Consider the following 23,649-nt stretch of genomic DNA (forward strand, 5'->3'; position numbering starts at 1 on the left):
GGTATTGTAGGAAAATTTTCAGTTGTATGAATGTTGCAATCACAGATGCCGCAAACAATTTCATTAACCTTATCCTTCTTTCCTTCCATGGCCTCAACTTTCCTTATGAGCATAGTCACTTTACACTTGAGATCATCCTCTTGTTTCAAGAGATATAATCCACCTTTCTCCTTTAATTGAGTCGGCCTAGACGTGGTGTTCGCCATTGGGTAATAGTCCCATGATTGTGTTTTTTCAGCAAGACTATCGAGGTAATCCCATACCTCGTCAACATCTTTATTAATGAACTCTCCATTACACATTGTCTCGACCATTTGGCGCATGGAAGATGTCAGTCCATCATAGAAAAAATTTGTAATGCGCCACGTTTCAAATCCGTGTTGTGGGCATGAACTGACCAAATCTTTGAATCTTTCCCAACATTGGAAGAATGTTTCATCTTCCTTTTGGGCAAAGTTCATGATTGCTTTTCTGAGGGTAATTGTTTTATGATGTGGGAAGAATTTTTTTATGAATTCCCTCTACATGTCGTTCCATGTGCCAATGGATCTAGGACGCAGTGAATGTAACCACGTCTTAGCTTTCTCTTTTAAGGAAAAAGGAAAGAGTTTCAGCCTAATTGTATCCTCAGATACATTAGGAAAACATAATGTAGCTATAATCTCATCGAACTCTTTCAAATGTAAATATGGACTTTCTGATTCAAGTCCATGGAATTTGGTAAGGAGTTGGATAACTCCTGACTTGATGTCCATTTGTCTTATGTTTTCAGGAAAAATCATGCATGAGGGCGTACTCACTCCCGCCGGTTGTAGATAATCTCGTAAAGTACGAGGCGGGGGTGCCTGATGCACCTCATTCTCATCTTGGGTATCCTCCACCCTGGGTGGAAGTGGAGGAGGTTGGTCTTCAGCCATAACTTCAGTTAACTCAGGGGATTTCGAGCGGTGTCTAGTCCTGCGATGGATAGTCAACCCCTCAACCAATCCTCCTTCAGTCAAGAGACGTCGAGTGTTGTCACAGGCCCACTTGGGCATGAAACACTTGCAGCCCTCAATCAAATTCAAAGCCTAATCCTAAGAAAGGAAAGAAAATCTAGAAAGAAGGAGAGAGAGAGAGTTGGAAGGAAATTACCAAATTGAAGCCCCTAAGTTAAGGACCTACAAAAGAAAACAAACAAGTCAGTTCTAAAGAGAATGTCTAGAATTAGAAAATCCTTAAAAAGGAAGAAAGTCTTAAACTAGAAAGTAAATTAAAAAGAGATATGAAAAATAAAAAGTAGAGAGAAAGAACTTACCGAATTAGAAATTTCTATCTTAAAGGCCTACACAATAGAAAAGTTAGTTTCTAAACAAAAATTCCACAAGTAGAAATTTTCTAAAAGTAAATTAGGAAACAAAGTTAGATTCTAAAAGAGTTAAAATTGGAAAGTTTCTAAAAAATAAAAGAGGGAAGTTTCTAAAAATAAACTACTTCCTAACAATACTAGAATTAAAAAAGTTTCAAATTTTAAACCCTATTTCTAAAATCTAATTAATTTCAGAAAAACGTAGCCATCAATCCCCGACAACGGCGCCAAAAACTTGTTCACTCCCCAAGTATAGGGTTGTGATATAGTAATAAACTCGGTAAGACCGAGGTCGAATTCATAGGGACTGAAACTTGTATGTGATCTGGAACTAACTAGATCTAAAACTAGCAAAAGATGTAACCTCAATCAAATAGAATTTAAGGAATAATTGTGGAATAATTATCTAAAACTTAAGGAATTCAGAGGAAGGAAACTAGGGATTCAGAGGATCCACTTGTAGAGATCAGGGACATTGTATGCCTGTATCAAGAACCATGGAAATTAAACTGATCTTTCTTGATCTAGTTTCAAGAGATCAGACAGGTGTAAATTAGAGTGGATTCCATCACAAAACCATGCCCATGAGACAAAGCAAACAACAAAATCAAACCAATTCACAGCCAATCTGAGTGATGTATGAATGTAAGGAAGAGTTCCGTCATCCAACCATGTCCAAGGGGCAATGGTGAACAACAGAGTTTTTTAACCGCATAGTCACAATAAGAGAATGGACATACTCAAAGCCATCACAAATATATTGTAATTTAAGTCACAATAAATCATTAAAAACTTGAAAGCATTCCATTCAATCACACTAGAATCAACATCAGTTCATCACATGCATCCAAGCCGTAGGATCAACCCCATCACGCCACAAGCTTCACCTCTTAGCCCTAGCTAAGAGGTTTAGCCAACCATGATTAGGCTAATGACCTTAAGATTCATAAAAGAAAGAAAGAAAGAAAACAACAAAGAAGATCAGAAAACAAACTCCAGCTCTCCCTGTCTCTTTCAATCGTCAAACCCAAGCCAAAAAGAACTCCTCTGCTGCTCCCGTTCCCTGCCTCCACCTTCAATGCTCTCCCTAGCCCTTTCCATCCTCTTTCTCTTTATAGAACTGTCGTCGGGGAGAGATTTCCGCACTCCCTGCGGAAGTTTCACGAGCAGGAAGACTCCTTACACAACAAGGCCGGTGCGTAGGCCTTTCCGCAGCCAAGAAAACGAAAGAAGAAAACTTCCACTTCCCTCACATTCTTTCCAAATAGATGATGTCCCTTGGAAAATCTTTGGACGAGATACACGATGGATGGTTTGGATCATACCTCTGATCAACTATAGTGGGCCAAAACCGCACGGAAATCCCGGCTTTTCCGAACGCAAAACAGAGTAGCGTCATTGACGCTGTGACGATGGTGGGGCCCACTTCACTGTTTTTTTGAGAAATCCAAGCCGTTCATTGGATTCAGGACGAAAAACCGTTCGGAAATTGCGAGATTGGATTGATTTCGGTGTGGTCCCACAAGATGGTTCAGTCCACCGTCCATCTTCCGTTCGGACGGCTGGATTGTGACCCTCAATATCTTCTGTGTTTATGCCACCTAGGCAAAGGTAATACCCCCTCCCTGAACACCTTGGACGGTCCAGATTCATGATCTGCATGATGTGTGGGGCCCACAAGCAGAACTGACAGACGGACAGCGTTAACGCTGTTGCATTTTTTTAGAAAATTTGAGTTTTGTCGATCAGCGCCTGCTGACCGACTTTGAGTGCACGGGTGCACGGCTAGTGCACTTGCACACTGTACACATGCAATGCACACGTGGGGTCCATCATGGTGTATGTACAAAATCTCCTCCGTCCATCTGGTTCTTCACATGATTTAAGGCGTTGAGACCGAAGATGAGGCATATCCAGAGATCAGGTGGGCCCCAGATCAGTAAATTGTGGGCTGAAATGTCCGTTGGGCCACTTCCACAACGATTCATTGGATGAAATTTTACGTGTACGGTTCATTTATGGTCCTCAGGCCACGTATGGAGTTTTGAACTGATCAGATGGTGGAAACCCTATGATCATGCATTCTGGACACTTTTCAGGCCACCTGAGCTTCAATTTCTCGATTTTCTTGGGTCCCTGGTGTGCAAATTTGTCGATCTTGGTCTCCTAGGGTCCGTTGCTTGCCTTGGTGACTTCAGATTGTTAAATCCATGCTTTTAGTACCCTTTCCCAGTCCAGGCTCGTGAATACGCCCTGCATCACAAACATGATTAAATCAGGCCGTTAAACAGTACTATGTTTGTAAATCCTAGAAATAACTAGGGTCTGATATGCAATATTCGACCCTCAACACCGTCATACGTGAATCCATCTTTTGCATAAGTCTCGCATTGCATGGGTCAGCTTTTGCATGGAATTTTGAACCGGTTCTTCTTGAGGTTTCCCCTGATTTGAATTTTGATTAAAGAAACTTTGAGGGGTAGCAGTTTGTCCATTTCTCCAACTATAGTTTGGATGATTTTTTCAACCAGGATTATACGTATTAGAGGTTGGTTCATTGAAAGGTCTTTGATAATTATTTACGGTATTGGATTGTTCATTCAACACTTCTTGAAAGGCAGGTATTGTAGGGCAATTTTCAGTTGTATGAATGTTGCAATCACAGATGGCGTAAACACTTTCATTAACCTTATTCTTCTTTCCTTTCATGGCCTCAACTTTCCTTATGAGCGTAGTCACTTTACACTTGAGATCATCCTCTTCTTTCAAGAGATGTAATCCACCTTTCTCCTTTAATTGAGTCGGCCTAGACGTGGTGTTCGACTTTAGGTAATAGTCCCATGATTGTGTTTTTTCAGTAAGACTATCGAGGTAATCCCATACCTCGTCAACATTTTTATTAATGAATTCTCTATTACACATTGTCTCGACCATTTGGTGCCTGGAAGATGTTAGTCCATCATAGAAAAAATTTGTAATGCGCCACGTTTCAAAGCCGTGTTGTGGGCATGAACTGACCAAATCCTTGAACCTTTCCCAACATTGGTAAAATGTTTCATCCTCCTTTTGGGTAAAGTTCATGATTGCTTTTCTAAGGGTAATCGTTTTATGATATGGAAAGAATTTCTTTATAAATTCCCTTTGCATATCATTCCATGTGCCAATGGATCTAGGACGCAGTGAATGTAACCACGTCTTAGCCTTCTCTTTTAAGGAAAAAGGAAAGAGTCTCAACCTGACTGTGTCCTTAGACACATTTTGAAAATATAAAGTGGCTCTGATCTCATCAAACTCTTTCAAACGTAGATATAGTTCTTTAGATTCAAACTCATGGAACTTAGGAAGGAGTTGGATAACCCCTGGCTTGATGTCCATATGTCCTGTATTTTCAGGAAAAATTATGCATGAGGGCGTACTCACCCCCGCTGGTTGTAAATAATCTCGCAAAGTACGTGGCGGGGGTGCTTGATACACCTCATTCTCACCCTGAATGTCCTCCACCCTAGGTTGGGGTAGAAGAGGTTGGTTTTCAGCCATCACTTCAATTAACTCAGGGGATTTCGAGTGGTGTCTAGTCCTGCGATGAAAGTCAACCCCTCAACCAATCCTCCAGTCAAGGGATGTCGAGTGTTGTCACGGGCCCACTTGGACATGAAACGCTCGCAGCCCTCAATCAAATTCGAAACCTAATCCTAAGGAAGGAAAAGAAAATCTAAAAAGAAAGAGAGGGTTGGAAAGAAGTTACCAAATTGGAGTCCCTAAGTTAAAAACCTGCAAAATAAAACAAAATAAGTTAGATTCTAAAAAGAGAAGAAAAATCCTTAAAAAGAAAGATAGCAGTAAACTAATTTCTAAAAGAAGGAATTCTTAAAAGAAAGTGGAAATTTCTAAAATAAATTAGGAAAGTCCTAAACTAGAAAGTAAATTACTAAAAGAGAACTGAAAAATAGAAAGTAGAGAGAAAGCTTACCGAATTAGAAATTTCTATCTTAAAAGCCTACAAAATAGGAAAGTTAGTTTCTAAACAAAAAGTATACAAATAGAAAATTTCTAAAAATAAATTAGGAAACAAAGTTAGATTCTAAAAGAGTTAGAATTAGAAAGTTAATAAAAATAGAAAGTTAGTTTCTAAAAAGGAAAGTTCCAGAATTAGAAAATTTCTAAAAATAAAGGAAAGATGAGTTAGTATATAAAATTAGAAAGAATCTCTAAAAAAAAGGGAAATAACTAACCAAATTTCTAAAAAAAAAAGAGGAAAGTTTCTAAAAATAAACTATTTCCTAAAAAAATAGGAAAATACTAGAATTAGAAAATTTCTAAAATTCAAACCCTAATTCTAAAAATACAAAAAGTAGAGGAATTAAAAAAGGATTACCAATTTAGAAGTTTATGTCAGGCTCTTACAAAACAGAAAACAAGTTAATTCTAAAAATCAAATAGAAATAAAAATCTAAAACTAAAGTTAGTAAAATCCTAATCTCAAACTAATTCTAAAACTTGTTCACTCCCCAAGTATAGGGTTGTGATGTAGCAATAAACTTGGTGAGACCGAGGTCGAATCCCAAGGGACTGATACTTGTACGTTACCTGAAACTAGGTAGAAATAGAACTAGCCTAAGATGAAATCTAAATCCAATATAAAGTGATGAATAATGGTGAGAGATTAATCTAAAACTTAAGAGAAATCAGAAATAAGAAACTAGGGATTCAGAGGATCCACTTGTAGAGATCAGGGAGATCTTATGCCTGCTTCAAAAATCATGAAAATTAAACTGAACTTCCTCTGATATAATTTTAAAGAGATGAAATGTATATGAATTAGAATGGATTCCATCACCAAACTATGCCCAGGAGACAAAGTCAACAATAGAATTAAACTAATTACCAACCAATCAGATGATTACGAAGGTTAGGAAGGGTACCGACATCCAACCATGCCCAGGAGACAATGGCGAACAACAGGGCTTCCTGATGTCATAATCAAAATAAGGAAAAAGAAATACTCAAAGCCATTGCAAACCCATTGTAATTTTAGTCACAACAGGCCATTAAAAACTAAAAATATTCCCATTAAAAAAAACCCTTTAATCTAAACAAAAGGCACAAGCAACACGTTCTCCCATCACGCTACAAGCTTCACCACTTAGCCCTAACTAAGAGGTTTAACCCAACATGATTGGGCTTGATCTCTCAACCAATAATAAATAAATAAAAATAATAAAAAATTAAAACTTAAAAAAACCAAACTCTCTATCTCTCTCTCTCTCTCTCTCTCTCTCTCTCTCCCCTGCAATCGTCCAAGCCCAAAAACCAGCCTCCAATTCCTCAGCTTCCGATCCCCTTATAAGAGCAGGGGTCGATGGCAGCTTCCGTTTACGCAGTCCTTATTTTACGCAGCTTAAAAACTCAAAAATACCTTACATTTTGTTGATTTTCGGGATGGTTGTACAGCCTATTGTTGAAAGCTGGCTTCGTGGATGGAGTTGGCCGCACCTTTTGCATCCTCTGGATGGTCTGGATCGTTGAATCGATCAAAGGCAGTGGACCACAAAGTCCCGAAATTTCCCTTTTTTTCACGGACGCATGCTCTATACGCGAGTCGACGCTGAACTCTCGGTGGGGCCCACTTAGGATTTTTTTAGAGAAATCCACGCCGTCCACCGGATTCCTCTCAGAATTTCGGTCGAGAATGGTCAGTTTTGAATGTCTATAGTTGTGAATGAATTTCTTGTGATTGCTGTGATCGGCACGTGCGCGTGTATGGTTGAAAATAGTAAGCATGGTTCTAACCAGAACTAGCGCCTCTACATGATGGATGGTTCAGATCTTTTTCATGGGCCACGATGGAGGCCCACTAACGATCCAACGGTACCCCTGTTTCACGCCAACGAAAACGGAAATTTCCGTTTCTGGATATGGTAGGTCAAACCGACTTGGACCGAACGGGCTGGTCCGGTGCAAGTCGAGTACCCCTATGCATAGTACGCACACAATCTCAAGTGGGGTCCACCGTGATGGTTTTGAGAAATCCAATCCATCTATTCATTCTTCTAGCTAAGTTAATGGGTCGAGCCCAAGTTTTCAGCATATCCAGATATCAGGTGGGCCCCAAATCGCTGTTTTATAGGCTGATCTAACTTTTGGGCCACTTTCATAGTGATCTGAGAATTTGATATGTATGGTTAATTTATGGCCCTCAGGCCATGTATGAAGTTTTGAGCCAATAAGATGGCGGGAACTATGTGATCTTGCATTCTTCACCAATTTCGGGCCTCTTTAACGTGAATTGATTGATTTCCTAGGATCTCTGGCTTGTAAATTCTTCAAGCTTGGTCCTCTGGAGTCCGTCCATTGCCTTTAGTGTCATCAGAGTGTTAAATCCATGCTTTAAGCTCCCTTTTCAGTCCATGCTCGCAAATACACTCTGCATCACAAACATGATTAAAGCGGGCCATTAAACGGTATCATGTTCGTAAATTCAAGTAATAACTGGGGTCTAATATGAAATATTTGACCCTCAACAGTTACCTTGGTCTCATTCGCCTTTTTTATCCAGCCAAGTGAGTACGGGGAAGGTTGTTTCATCGTTGGTAGCCGCAACTTGTCCACCATCACTCTCGAGATGATGTTCTTGCTACTACCACTGTCTGTGATCACATCACAGACCTTTCCGTTGACGGTGCACCTAGCACGAAATATATTGTGTCACTGTGGATGTAATTCCTTTCGTGGGGCATATAGTAATCGCCTCACAACTAGAAATTCGCCATGATCCTCGCCCATCACTTCATCGCCACCTGCTATTTCTTCAGTGGTTTGTTCATGTTCATCAAAGCGATGGTCTTCTTCTATGGCCTCATCTTCAGTGCCCCATTCGTTTATGTCAAGTGAGCTGTGGGACGTTGAGGACAAGTGTTTGATAAGTGGCTTGGTTGGCTACAGCGGAAACAATTGTTCGACCTTGGCCGAGCATAAGGATTTGGAATCCTACTCGGACCTGCTGTTGTAGGTACTGCACGTTGAGATCTGGATGAGCCGCTCCCCGTATTACGGTTTGCGGTTGTAAGAAGTTGAGGTGCTGGATCTTTTTCTCGTGGCAGCACTGGATCCTATGTGGGACCCGTCATGGGGGGTTAAGTTTAAGGATATGGACGAGCAGGAGCTCTTGTAAGTTATGTTTCTGTCTTACCTGCCAATTAAACTGCTTCATCCATGGTCCTGATTGGGTACATCTGAAGTCGGTCTTGAATTGTTGGTCGCAACCCACCTATAAATCGTGCCACCTTCTGTGACTCAGATTCTAACAGATCATTTCGTGTAGCCAACCGTTGAAATTCTTTAGTGTAATCTATGACAGTTTGATTTCCTTGTTTGCAATTTTGATAATGCTAGAATAATATCTGCTCATAATCACTGGGAAGAAATCGAGATCGAAGAAGACGTCCCATCCGTGGCAATGATGAGATGGGCGCCTTGTTCTGGCAGGCTCGTGAGAGTTGTAATTGTTCCCACCATGCAAAAGCACTAGATTTTCATTTAAACGTTACCAATTTTACTCTTTTATGATCTGGCACGTCCATGTAATCAAAATATCTCTCTACTTTGGCTAGCCAATCGAGAAAATCTTTTATACGTAATAAACCGTTAAAACTAGGAAGTTCAGCCTTACCTCGATAGTCTCTTTTAGTACGATCTACATGATCACCTCCATGGATTGGTCGTCGGACAAAACCCTCATTAAGGTCCTCGTTGCTAGAACTTGAATCATCTGGTGTAGCCCTACGGTTTGCCACTGGTAGTGCTCTACGAAAATCGGGGTTACGCCATGCCAATGGTCGCCTGATAGCTGTTGTTGTATGCGAACTCAGCCAATCGCAGATGCTCATCCCAGCTACCATCGAAGTCAATCATGCAGGCCCGAAGCATATCCTCAAGGATTTGGTTGACCCTTTCGGTCTGGCCATCGGTCTGCGGATGATATGCGGTACTGAGCTGCAAATCAGTGCCCATAGCTCTCTGAAAGCTCCTCCAAAACTGAGACGTGAATCTCGGATCTCGGTCAGAAACGATCGAGACTGGTACGCCATGTAGCCTCACAATCTCCTCAAGGAATAACCTCGCAAGCCGGTCCAAAGGCCAAGTCGCACGAATCGCAAGAAAATGTGCCGACTTCGTCAGACGGTCCACGACAACCCAAATGGCATCATGACCGCGCTGAGTCCTCGGCAAACCCATAATAAAATCTGTAGATACGTGCTCCCACTTCCATATCGGGACGCTCAACGGCTGCAATAGACCAGGGGGTCTCTGATGATCGGCCTTGACACGCTGGCATGTGTCACACTCGGCCACAAAACTAGCAATCTGGCGCTTCATTCCTGCCCAATAATACTGTCGCCTCATGTCATGGTACATTTTCATCGAGCCAGGGTGGATAGAAAACCGCGATCGATGCGCCTCGGTCATAAGATCTCTTCGCAACTCAGGAATATCCGGGACACACAATCGGCCTCTAAAGCGAAGTCCACCATCAGCACCAATCGCTAACTGCCTCGACTCTCGATGCCGATCTGCTCGGTAATCTGTAACGACTCATCGTCCGCCTGAGCCTCGATCACCTTTGCGACAAGAGAGGGTTGAATCGACAGGCTCGATAACTGAACGATAGAAGACCGCAGACCAAAATCAAAGTCGTACTCTGCTATATCCTCGAGCACCTTCCACTCCTGAATCATCATATGTGCCACCAGGCCCCGTCGCTGACAGCTGAGGGCATCCGCCACTACATTTGCCTTACCTGGGTGGTACTGGAGGTCAAAATCATAATCCTTCGAAGCTCCATCTACCTCTTGTTCAGTTCAGACCGAGAAAATAGATACTTCAAGCTCTTGTGGTCGAGAAGAGCTCGAACCTAACCCCATAGAGATAGTGTCTCCACACCTTGAGTGTGATGCCAACTCCAAATCGTGCGTGGGGTAGTTCAGCTCATGAACCTTGAGCCGACGAGACGCAAATGCTACAGGTCTACCGTGCTGCATCGGGACAGCACCCAATCCAATACGCGAAGCATCGATAAATACCACGAATCCATCACTCCCGAGGGAAGAGTGAGGACAGGAGGGGACGTCAGGGTCCTTCAACTCCATAAATGCTCACTCACAGCGTCACTCCAAATAAACTCGATGCCATTCAACCTTGTCAATGGGGCCGCAATACGGAGAAGCCCTCAATGAAACGCCGATAATATCCCGCCAAACCAAGGAAATTGCGGATCTGACGCAGTTGTGGGCTGACCCCACTGACGCACTGCTCAACCTTCGAGGGGTCCACTACGACACCCTCCCTTGTCACCACGTGACCGAGGAATCTCACCTCCTCCCGCCAAACTCACATTTCTCCAGCTTCGCATATAGCGGGTGGGCACGGAGGGTCTGAAAGCGATCTCCAGATGTCGCATATGGTCCTCACGGGTCCTCGAATATATCGTAATGTCGTCGATGAAGACCACAACAAACGATCGAGATATGGACGAAAGACCTCGTTCATCAACGCATGAAGACCACGGGTGCATTGGTCAGTCAAGACCTTAAACTCAAAATGACCATAACGCGTCTGAAAGTCTTTTGGATGTCCTCCTCTCGGACACGAATATAATGATATCTGCATGGGTTGGAGGTCGTCAACCCGCATCCACCCGTTGGGTAGGCTTCACCTTTTCGGTAGGCTTGGGCATAGCCCGCATCTGGTAACGCTCTACCAGGATCGACATTTCTTCCAGGGAGGGCCCCTAGGATCGACCATGCATTATGCAATGCAATGAATAAGGGATGATAAGCAAATGCGTATTTTCATATTTGGCATAGTTGTCTCAATTAAAATATTCACATATAAATTTATCGTACAATTATCATATCAAAATATTCAAACCAGTAAATAAATCAAACAATCACAATGATTTATTTTAATTTTAATGAATTATGAGACAAGTTGGGTCACTCACCTGAGTTTGGTAGTGTTGACTCTGCAATGTAATTAGGTTGATTTGAATGTCGGGGTCCTATCAATTATATCAACGGTATTATTATTCATTTATTTGTATTACATGGTGGGGCCCACCTTTGATTAACATCCTAGTGGCCAGATCCAAAATAATTAAATAATTCAAATTTATATTGTATTTTTTTTTCTCCCTCACAAGATTTTAAAATTGAATGATAATTACTTGATCAGGGTGGTCCATCGAATGGTCAGATCATTCAGATTCTTGAGGTCTTGTCATGTTTTACCTCTATGTATTTGAGGAGTGGTGTGGATCTAACCACACATTCACCAATGCCCCATCTTGACCTTCTACGCCAAGTGATAGCAATACTTGCGCAAAATATCCAAGATTCCTTTATCAAACACTTCTAGGTCTAACTAATGTGGCCCATCTGATGGTTAGATTGATCTGAATATTAGGGCCTTTGTATATTTTGGCCTTAGGGATCATATGATCCGTACAGACCAAATCTAATTTGATCAGATGCGCACCAACTACAATTACATAATTTTAGGTTCACCTTACCTTTAAAGGGCCTCCACCCATAATCCAATACAATGAACGTGTGACCAATCCACACCGTTCATTGCATTCACCGAATCAATTTATATTAGATATATAAAAATACTAGAATGAGGACGATATACATACCCGATGTAAGCACTCCAAAGTTTTCTTTCTCCCTTTCTCTGTTGTCGCAGGTAGCCTCTTTGTTAATATTTTAGTTTGACTAGAACTCTTTTTATCCCGAGAGATGCGAGGAGTGTTTAGAGGTATATTTAAACTAAACGAGTTAAAGATTTAGATAGGATAGGAGATAAGGTAGATTTAAAATAAATAAATAATAATAAAGATAAGATTAAATATATATATATATATATATATATATATATATTTATTAATATTATTAAATTATTCACGGCCCTTACAACAACTATGGGTGGTGGAGCCACCATGGGTGGTGGAGCACCGCCTAAGGCTCAGGGCGGAAGTAGCGCATCCGCAAGATGGTCGAGAGTTACCTGCAGCCCTTGCATGGTTAACTGACTCTCCCGGTGGAAAGCTTCCATTCTTTCTGAAAGATAATGAATCTCTAGATTACCGTTCACAGGATTTTGATTCATACCTTCGTTGTTTGCCATTGGTCTGAGGGGAATACTCGCTCTAATACCAATTAACGCAGGGATGAACGTGATGAGGATAACTACTCCGAATCCATGGAGCTTCTCTGGACTCTTCACAGAGACTTCTCGAATCCACGAGGAAAGAAAGAAGAAAATAGAAATAAATTCTAATAAATTCGAAATTGATTAATTGATGAATAAAAACGAGTTCACAACCCTTTAAATAGGTGTACCAAGCATTGGGAAAGAAATCGGAATCAAACTACAATTCAAACTCCTAGAATCTGCGACTTACTATAAATAGTAAACTTACTATTTATAGACGGTCGTGATGTCTACTAGTGCCCAAGGTTTTTGGCCAAAAATAGGAAGTGTCCTATTTGGCTTTACCAAACCGTTCTCCTAATTATTCTAAGCTCTTTTCACGTTGGGCGCAACTCCTAAAGCCCGACGGAAGAAGAGTTATAATCAAACTAAAACTTACTATTTATAGTAAAAACGAAATTAAAACAGGGAAACGACCGTCGATCCATGAGTTTTTTGCAATTTCGGGTTGCGCAACCTGGCATAACTGGCTTGGTTAGCTAAAGTAGCTCGTTCTACCCCAAAATCATATATTTTACGTCAGAAAACTCATTCCGGATTGCGAGATACGCCCGATCTAAGGTCCGACGGTCAGGATCACTTCTGTCGTCAACCAGGCCTTTTCTGATCCATCTTGTCTATGAAACTATCCGCGACCCCCTCTACATCATATATCCACTCCATCCATCCGTTTTTCCAGATCATTTTATATCATGATCCCAAAAAATGAAGCAGTTACAATTTCAGTTGGACCACACCAGATGAAATAGTGATGATTGGATCTGCTTCATTTTTAGTCCCGTGGCCTAAAATGAGCTGGAAAAATGGATGGACGGAGTGAATATACAATACATACATCATTTGTGGGTCCCACAGTCAGGGCAGAAACATGTTGGGTGATAGCGTTGTTTATTGAATACCATACATATGCAGCAGGCTCTTTCACTTATATCTTTCTCTGAACCCCTCAGATATGTTGATCTATATTCTTTAGTGGCCTCAGGTTTTCTATGACATCTTTCTATTTCACAATCTGCAGAAATGGCTGGACTACTTTGGGCCTTTTGAAGCTGTTGTGGATGCTGCAAATGTGCATTTTTTCTGCCAAAAGGCGATTCTTACTATCTAAGGTGAATGTTGTTTTCAATGGTTTATAGCAGAAGCTTCCATCAAAGAAATGCCCAAAATCCGTCATCGGCAGCACAAACAAGTCAGCGGGCAAAAAGATATCACTGACAAGAACCGGGCAAGATGGACAGAAACGGCCCAATACTGTGGTCCTCCCCAAGGGCGTCGATACGGTCAATCCCTCACTAGTAGACTCTATCTGCAATCCAGTCGATTGGCAGAAATCCCTGGACATGAATGAGTGAGAAGCACTAGAATCAAATAATACTCGAGCGATGCATGAAGAGACGGGAAGTATACCCTCGATAACTCCTCCGGATGACTGCGGGTCCTGCTGAGCCGCGTAGAACCTAGCCTGAGCTGGCTGGGGAGGTGCCTGTCCCCTCTGAGGTCCCTGGTGCTGCTGCTGCCTCTGCGGCGGCCTATACTGCTGCCTCTGCTGCTGCTGAGGTCTCGGTGGCTGAGGTGGCTGCTGCGCTGGAGGCTGCTGCTGAGGTCGCTGCTGTGCTGAAGGCTGCTGTGGTGCTCTCGGCGGATGTAGGTGAGGCTGCTGTGATCCTCTCGACTGCTGCAGATGAGGGCGAGGGCACTCAGACAGGCGATGCCCTGTCCCACCACATCCAAAACAAGTCCCTGCAAACGGCTGCTGGGGTGGCGCTGGAGGTGCTGCTGGGGCTGCTGGTGCTCTAGCAGGTGGGTGGCTCCTATACCTCTGTGGTCGCCGCTGCTGCTGGGAACTACTGGAGGGGGTCTGCCTCTTCTGTCCCCTCCTCTGATCTCTGTCGGCCTGCGCGCCAGCCCACTCAGTCTCGTAAATCTGAGCCCTCCGCACTACAGCCTGAAAGGTCGGAAGCTCGTGCCCAATCACACGGCCTCGAAGACCGTAACGTAAGCCGCTCTCGAAACGGCGGGCCTTCCGCCCCTCATCATCAACCATATATGGCGCAAACCTCGATAGCGCCACGAAACGAGCCGCGTACTGTGCCACGGTCATGTCCCCCTATACTAGAGTCTCGAACTCCAATGCCCTCTGGCGTCGAATATGGTCAGGGAAGTACTGCTCCTCGAATCGATCTACAAAATCATCCCATGTCCAGATATAGTCAGGTCCTGCGACGCGGGTAACCGAGGTCCACCAGTGCTCGGCCTCGCCCTGAAAAAGAAACACCGCCAACCGAACTCGCTGCTCGGTAGTACATGACATGGTATCAAAAATCTTCTCCACATCGGAGCGCCACCTCTCAGCTGCTGTCGGATCTGACTCGCCCTGGAATCGTGGAGGATCAAACTGTCGGAACTCTCGAAGTAGGGCACTCGTGCGCTCCTGCTCTGCCTGGGCCGGTGAAACAACCGAGTGTCTGCTCTGCCCCTGAAGTGCGGCCGTCACAGCCTGCAGCATCTGCTGCAACTGAGATGCACTCACGGATACGGTCGGGTCCTCACCGGTCTCTGGTGGAGGAGCAGTATCCTTAGGATGTGCGGTATGAATCTCTGGTAAAGGAGCGACATCCTTAGGCTGGGCAGTAGGAATCTCTGGTGGAGGAGCAGGGGTCGTAGGTGGTAATGCGGGAGCCGCAGGTGGTGGAGCTGAAGTATCCGGTGGTGGTGCGGGAGTCGATCGGGTCACCCTCCTGCGCGCCATGTCCTACAGGAAAGAGCGAAGGTGCCTATCAACTTAAAGGCTCGCGAAGGCACGCACGTTAATGGTCTGTAATAGAAGATCGCTAGGCTATCCGAACTTAGGACTTTATCATTCATAGCAGTCATGTAATGTTGTTCTTGGTTATTCCCGAGTTATGCTCTGATACCAACTTCTTTCACGCCCCGAACTCGGAAACCGGGCTCACAAAATTCCCGATCGCCGAATCCGGCGCCGACAGCCTCCGTAGAACCCCATTCTCAGATCCCGGCACCCATTCACCAGGTTCCGATCCTGGGATACTACAAGGAGGGTTTCAAATCATTAGTCTGATTCATAATGAGCATAACAAAAGCATAACCCACAAACAATAAGCACAAGAACACCACCACAAAATCCACTATGATCAAAAACTTTTTAGTACAATGCGACTGAAAGGAAAAATACAATGTAATAAAAGAAACAAAACTCCAGAAGCTCAGCTGCACGCTCCAACTACAGCGAGACTATGGCTGCGACTGCGTCCTGGCGTCACCTGCACGCATCAATCGTGCATAAGCTTATGGAAAGCTTAGAGGGTGGTGTAAGTGTGTGTGCAATATAAACGTGCTCAAAATGCAAGGTCAGAGTGATGCGGAATCATGGTGATGAGCACACGAATGCAATCAGCCGTACCAAGGCTATGCGGTGCAAGATATGAATGCTATCGGCCATAACACAGCCATGCGATGCGAGATGCAACTCAAGCATGCCAATCCTCATCATGTATCAGTACAGTTCTCATTCTGGATAATCACCGGGGTTCAATACACTCCAAATGGCACTGTCGATCTCCTAGCCGCACAGTCCAAGTGAGCGTAAGAAACCTCACTATCCGCCTGACCAATAGTCTGCCAATACCTATCCGGCACGTCGATAGCGGACCCATTCGCGAGCTGGTCAAACTCAGCCTAGTATTGCCCCCTACCCTCGGGCGAGTAAGGCCACACTCCTTTCCAACCGACCACGACACAGTGGGAGACACGGCCTCCTGGTATTCGGCCCTCATGCGCTCGTATATCCACTCGGTCTCGACGTTGGAGTCATCCTCTGGTACCATCGGGTTTAGGGATTTTCACCCAGGGACATCTATGGTACCCGTATGCTAGAATCAAATATTTTCGGTCTCCAATCTTGCCATCCACGATGTATCTGTGGAGACTATGGCCCTGATGTCGCTAGGGCATACAGTAACTACAATCGCACAAATGCAAGTGCATGAATCATACTATCAGTCATGCAACAGCCCTGTATATACCATGCACTTATATGAGGCAACTCCGCCTATCAGGGAGCCCATAAACAGTCTATCCAAAGGTATATGCTATGATCGGTCATTCCTCACATCAGGCATACATATGGTGCGAATGATCATGAATCATGCATCTATACTAAACATGTAATAAGAGATGGGTTCTAGGTATAATGGAGATGGGCCTAGACGGCCTACTTACCACAAGTTTGGGCCTATCAGTGGGCCTTAGGGAGAGTTATAATGCGGACATTTAACCAACATTATCCATTCAATGTGGACGTCAAACTAGCATTGCTCCTTAGGCGTGGCCCATTACAAAATCAACACATATACCATGGCGGAATTACACTGCAAGCATGGGCCTATCAGTGGGCCTTATGTATGTCCTATTGGGCCTTGACCTATGGGCCTCCAGCACATCAAATGGGCCCCATACATGGGTCTCATATATACATATCAAGGTGGGTCTCAATGACGGGCTACACATGCATCAACATGGGCCTAGTCACATGGGCCTTGCATACATTACAATGGGCCTCATAATATGGGCCTTATACAAATCAAGGTGGCCTCAACAAGGATCACCAATACATGAAGATGGGCCTCCACAATGGGCCTTAAAATATCTCGAAAATGGTTGGGTCGAATGAAACACATGCATCCTGATGGAGCCCACACCAATGGAGGGTGTGGTTTACAATACTTACATAAGTGGGGCCCACCATAATGCTTATTTTTCACCCAGCCTAAGGCCCAATATAATGTTTATTTTCCACCCAACTTAAGGCCCAACATAATGTTTATTTTCCTCCCAATTGTTCATAAAGCTACTTGAACCAAGGTAGGGCCCACTGGACTGGGCCCACTGGAATGTTTATTTTCCACCCAAACTATTCATAAGGTCACATGGACCGTGGGTGGGGCCCACCGTTATTTTTGCATCCCCAGTACACGGTTAGGGAGCCCACCGTTATTTTATTTTATTTTATTTTATTTTACACATGGATAGGGAACCCACCGTGATGTGGTCCACAATCCAGCCCACTCATTATGTGTGTTCCACTTGGCTGAGGGTACAGACCAAGTTTCAGTCGCATCCAAATTTCAGGTAGGCCCCACCAAGGGTTTTTATACGATTAGACATGTCTTTACATGATTTTAGATGGTGTGGCCCGCCTGAGTTCCGTTTGCGGCTGATTTTTGGAGTGGACGGCCGGTCCGTGGGGGCCTAGAAAATGCACGGTGCTGATGGTCTAGATGCATCAAAGTGGGGCCCACTGCAGGGCCGAGACTGGCAGCCCGCCCGCTCGTCCGTCAGCGTCCCAGCGCTGTGGCAACGGCAGCGTCAGCGCTGCTGCCTCCCTTCCCTTTTTTTTTTTTTAAGAAAACTGTTTTTCTACGGATTTTCTATGGTAGGGCCCACATCAGCAACATCCACTCCAGCCATGGGTCCCTGTGGCTTGATACAAGCCCATAGAGTCCAATATTGGGCTATTTCAAATATACAGGAGCATCAGGGAGTAAATCAAAGGTAGGAAACTTGTTCGCCATGCTATGCCCCACCAAAAGTTCAGATTGAGATCATTTTTCGGCTCAACGCCTAAAATGGTCTGGGAAATAGGGTGGTCGGCTTGGATTACATAAAAACATCAAGGTGGGGCCTGCATGAATGGCTCACCTCTCCCTTCCCCTTTTTTTTTATTAAAGTACACACCCATTGCTAATGCACACACTTCATTTGCCAACGTCCAGCGTCCCCTGGACGCTGGACGAAACTTCTACACACATTGCTATGGTGGGTCCCACGTAGATGTGGCCCACCATCATATATGTATATAATATATATTATATTATATATATGATACATATTATATTATATATATATTATATATAAAATATAACATATATATATATATATATTAAAAAAAGCATTGGGCCATCCAAACAATGGATGGTGTGGATCATCACCTGCAATAGAGTGGGCCACACCATCTGATATAGATGGACGGGGTAGATGTAACACATATTGGTGGGATCCACACCATTATAAAGAAAGAGAGAAAGAGAGAGATAGAGAGAGACATACGGTGAGATAGAGGAACCCCGCCACTATGGGCCCTCTTGATTAAATCACATACATCCAAATGGGTCCCACCAACAAGTGGGCCCTAAAGTTTAAAATAATGGAAAATCACCCACCTTATCTTCCTTCTCCTTACTCCCTTGGACTCCTTAGCTCCTTACCTTCACTTTTAATGGAGGATGATGGGGGATTAATGGTGTGGATGAGAGATGGGAGGGTGTAGATGGAAGATGGAAGGTGGGCCACACTTGAGAGGGAGAGGAGGCTTGGACGTTTGAGGCTTGGGGTTGCTTGGAGAGATATGAGAAATGAGAGAGAGATGGGTGAGGTGTGATGGGGGATGGTTTAGGTTGAAAAATTGTAAAAGGTGTATGGTTGTTGTTGAAATTTGGAAAAGAGGAGTGGTGAGGTGGAAAGAATGATGGACTTTTGGAAAAAGAGGGAATGGGTGTGGTACTTGATGTATGGGATGCATTAAATGTTGATTGATGGGACTTATTGCGTAGAGATTCCCTCGAAATCCATAACGCGCGGTGTTTCTTCGAAATAAATGCTGATCGGCATCTTCTTGCCTGGGTATCGGTTCGGTGCGCAAGTCACGGTGTTGGAACCGCGGCGACGACGCGGTCGCTATGATACAACTTTTGGATCAAGCCGACGTCGGTGCGCGGGACCTGGCTTAGGATCGTGCGCAAACACCGAATACGGTGCGAAGGTTGCCGGAATTTGACCGGAAGGACTGTGGAAGCTAACGGAATGGTATGGATTTAGGACACGGGTCTTACAATAACTACTCGGAATCCATGGAGCTTCTCTGGACTCTTCACAGAGACTTCTCGAATCCACGAGGAAAGAAAGAAGAAAATAGAAATAAATTCTAATAAATTCGAAATTGATTAATTGATGAATAAAAACGAGTTCACAACCCTTTAAATAGGTGTACCAAGCATTGGGAAAGAAATCGGAATCAAACTACAATTCAAACTCCTAGAATCTGTGACTTACTATAAATAGTAAACTTACTATTTATAGACGGTCGTGATGTCTACTAGTGCCCAAGGTTTTTGGCCAAAAATAGGAAGTGTCCTATTTGGCTTCACCAAACCGTTCTCCTAATTATTCTAAGCTCTTTTCACGTTGGGCGCAACTCCTAAAGCCCGACAGAAGAAGAGTTATAATCAAACTAAAACTTACTATTTATAGTAAAAACGAAATTAAAACAGGGAAACGACTGTCGATCCATGGGTTTTTTGCAATTCCGGGTTGCGCAACCTGGAATAACCGGCTTGGTTAGCTAAAGTAGCTTGTTCTACCCCAAAATCATATATTTTACGTCAGAAAACTCATTCCGGATTGCGAGATACACCCGATCTAAGGTCCGACGGTCAGGATCACTTCTGTCGTCGACCGGGCCTTTTCTGATCCATCTTGTCTATGAAACTGTCCGCGACCCCCTCTACATCATATATCCACTCCATCCATCCGTTTTTCCAGATCATTTTATATCATGAACCCAAAAAATGAAGCAGTTACAATTTCAGTTGGACCACACCAGATGAAATAGTGATGATTGGATCTGCTTCGTTTTTAGTCCCGTGGCCTAAAATGAGCTGGAAAAATGGATGGACGGAGTGAATATACAATACATACATCATTTGTGGGTCCCACAGGGCAGAAACATGTTGGGTGATAGCGTTGTTTATTGAATACCATACATATGCAGCAGGCTCTTTCCCTTGTATATTTCTCTGAACCCCTCAGATATGTCGATCTGTATTCTTTGGTGGCCTCAGGTTTTCCATGACATCTTTCTATTTCACAATCTGCAGAAATGGCTGGACTATTCTGGGCCTTTTGAAGCTGTTGTGGATGTTGCAAATGTGCGTTTTTTCAGCCAAAAGGCGATTCTTACTATCCGAGTTATCAGGCGGCTTTATTTTTATTTATTTATTATTATAATTTTTTTAATGCTACAGGAAAAAGGTTGCGTGTTCCCAGTGGAACACAAAGGGTTGTAAATCGATGGCTTTCATCCGTCCATTCATGATGGACGATCTTGGGACCCATACATGTTCTGATTGGTTATCGGGTCACAGTATACTGGTAGGCTCTATTTGTACACAATCTTCCATCGTAACCGTTGGATCACTGTCAGGTTTGCTGACATGGCTCTCCTAAAAAAAAAAAAAAGAAAAAAAAAGAAAAAGAAAAGGTGGAATGGACGTTGGCACCTTACCACCTAATCGTGCCGTTAGAAAGAATAGTGCATAGAAATGGTCTCTAAAAGCATGTTTGAAAGTTGTTAGGTTGCAATTTTTTATTTTTATTATATATATATATATATATATAAAAAGTAAGGACACGGCTCTATATCTTTGTTAAATAGAGCCAAGGATGTACAGACCGGACTCACAATAGAGCTGGTTAGGACGCCTGTCACCTATCTCCGGCACAACATGTGGACCAGTTAAAAACCACCCCGTTGGGTCAACAAGGACGTCTGTGGCGGTAGGGTCACCATGGAATCCTCATCCGAAGAGGTACAATAGGTAGATGATTTAAATATAATACTTTATTTTCTTCCTTCCTTACCGAAGCTGCTCCTTTTCATCGCTTCTTCACTTAATTTGAAACAAAATGATCAATTGAAGACTGTCGAAGTTGCACATCTTAACAAACTTAGTGAACCATGCAAGCACAGAGAGAGAGAGAGAGAGAGAGAGAGAGGAATTACAAAACATGCTAAAATCCACGAGATACCATTACAGAAAACAAAAGACAGATAAAAACAAATACGTTGCACTCCCATTTTATTCAAACATTAACGTAAGTAAAAAACTGTATCTGGATACACTATAAATTACTGAGGGAATTTATTGTAAGGGAGCGTGCTCTAGTTATTCACTGCAAACTGCGATTGGAGATAATCAACTATTTTCTTGTCAACTTGGAATGCCTTGGCAAGAACATCATCTGAGATGGGCGGATTTGATCCAAACACAGCATTTGCAATGGTGATGGTTCCAGGGTTCTGGCTGCCAAATCCTACAATGGCTATGGCATTGGTGTTGCCGATGTTAAACTGGAAGTGAATGAGGCCTTCTGGGAAGACAAACACATCGCCTTTATGAAGGGTCTTTGTTATGAAGCGATTTTCAGTGTTGGAAGTGACGAATCCGACGTAGAGGGTGCCCTCCAATACTGTTAGGATCTCTGTGGCCCGCGGGTGTGTGTGGGGTGGATTGAGACCATAGGGTGCAAAATCTATCCGAGCCAGGGAGACACCGAGGGTGTTGAGTCCAGGTATCTGGGCTACATTCACTGGGGTCACAATGGACCCAACCTTGTTATCCGTGTTGCCTGGTTTGTCCAGTCCCGTGAAGAAGAAATCATCAGCTTGAACTTCCTTTGGGTCCTTGCACACAAATCCATTCACCAACACTGCCATCATATAATACAAAAGAGATTGTAAGCAGTATATTCTTTCCTTTTTACAAAAAAAAAAAAAGAAAAAAAAAGAGAGTATATTCTTTCAAGACCTATTAAACCAACAAAAAGGTAGTGTGTCCCACCCATCACATGAATCCTTTTATGTGGATTGCATTTCTATGAAACATTTGCAACATTGATGCAATTACTTGGAGTGAACATACCTTCGCTGTTTTTCAAAGCAACGCAGAAATCCTGTAAAGGGCTGGGATCGGATGCAGCGGCAAATGAGAAAGTAAATGCAAGGAATGTTAGGAGAAGAAAGCCAGTGGCCATCTTGAAAATGTTTGGGAGTGTTTATGTATGTAAGCTAGGAAACCCTGAATCTTATAATGAGTAGTGTTTTTTGGCTGTGGGTTTTGTAAGAAGATTAAGCTAGTATTTATAGAGTTAAGGAAATGTTGATCACTGAAATGGTCTTATAACTTTAGAAGCAATGAAGGTTTATTTATTGTTATTTTTTCAAATCCAAGACTTGTTCTTGGCCTATGCACAGGAAGGAATTGGTTGAGTCAGTTGCTTGTAAAAAATATAGTCATTTGTTTACTAAGTCTAGATTTCATATATGCTAACCACTCCGATTCGGCTATGAGGGATGCAAAATAGGTGAGGAGATATGGTAAAGCTCAGTCGTGCTGTGACGTCTCATGATATGGTCGAGAATGGGTCCCGGTATTGCTTCGGAGAGGATTAGGCGTTCCATGTGTAACACGTTAATGGCTGTTACCCTGACCTTATGTGGCTTACCTTGATGAATATGTTGTATATCTACACTGTCCATCCATTTTTCCATCTCATTTTAAAGACCTGATCCTATAGTTTAAGCACATCTAAGTCTTAAGTGGACCACACTACAGGAATCGATGGTGATTGACCATTAAAAACTTATTGGGGCCATGGAAGTTTTAGATGAAGCTGATCTTTGTATTTTTCCCTTCATCGAGGTCTGTTTGACCTTATCAACAGATTAGATGGAAAATAAACATTAAGGTGGGAAATAGGTAGTTTTTCATTGTGATCATTCAATCACTACTGTTTACTGTGGTGTGGTTCACTTGAGATTTGGATCTGCTTAAGTTTTGGGACCATTCACTAAAATGATCTGGAAAACTTGATGGACAGCATGGATATTGAACAAATTAATCAATGTGGGCCCCACAACCAGGGTAACACCCACTAATGCGTGTGGCCTCTCTACCAATCACCGTTCATGAGATTTGAAGAAATCAACAATCACAACAATAAAAGGCAATGGTGGCCCCATCTACTTGGTTACAGTAGAGTATGTTATGCTCGGCATATAATTAATCGTCTAATGTATATGACCTGTCCACCTAAAGTTGTGTAAGCCGTGGATGAGAAATGGACCATCAATATGGATGGCCCATGGGTCAACAAGCACACCAGTCAGACATTCC

The 23,649-nt window shown here is 43.2% G+C and overlaps 1 protein-coding gene and 2 non-coding genes across 3 annotated transcripts; 2 read left to right on the top strand and 1 right to left on the bottom strand.

The window, feature by feature from the left end:
- The first annotated feature begins 372 nt into the window (after window positions 1-372).
- Window positions 373-479, top strand: LOC131247775 (small nucleolar RNA R71). The gene has a single exon (XR_009172045.1). It is a non-coding gene; the product is annotated as a small nucleolar RNA R71 (small nucleolar RNA).
- A 3,861-nt stretch (window positions 480-4,340) lies between these two features.
- LOC131247508 (small nucleolar RNA R71) lies at window positions 4,341-4,447 on the top strand. The gene has a single exon (XR_009171796.1). It is a non-coding gene; the product is annotated as a small nucleolar RNA R71 (small nucleolar RNA).
- A 17,143-nt stretch (window positions 4,448-21,590) lies between these two features.
- Window positions 21,591-22,600, bottom strand: LOC131247216 (putative germin-like protein 2-1). Its single transcript, XM_058247631.1, has 2 exons — window positions 22,396-22,600; window positions 21,591-22,183 (listed from the first exon to the last, which is right to left on the bottom strand). The coding sequence occupies exons 1-2, from the start codon at window positions 22,505-22,507 to the stop codon at window positions 21,636-21,638; spliced, it is 660 nt and encodes a 219-aa protein (XP_058103614.1). The 5' UTR covers window positions 22,508-22,600; the 3' UTR covers window positions 21,591-21,635.
- Between the last annotated feature and the right edge of the window lie 1,049 nt (window positions 22,601-23,649).

Source organism: Magnolia sinica, chromosome 5, assembly GCF_029962835.1.
Source record: "Magnolia sinica isolate HGM2019 chromosome 5, MsV1, whole genome shotgun sequence".
In the NCBI taxonomy this organism is placed as follows: Eukaryota; Viridiplantae; Streptophyta; class Magnoliopsida; order Magnoliales; family Magnoliaceae; genus Magnolia; species Magnolia sinica.

Coding starts and splice junctions, on each gene's coding strand:
- LOC131247216 (XM_058247631.1), bottom strand. CDS start 22,507: ATGGCCACTGGCTTTCTTCTCCTAACATTCCTTGCATTTACTTTCTCA. Junction 22,184..22,395: donor TGCTTTGAAAAACAGCGAAG/GTATGTTCACTC, acceptor ATATGATGGCAG/TGTTGGTGAATGGATTTGTG.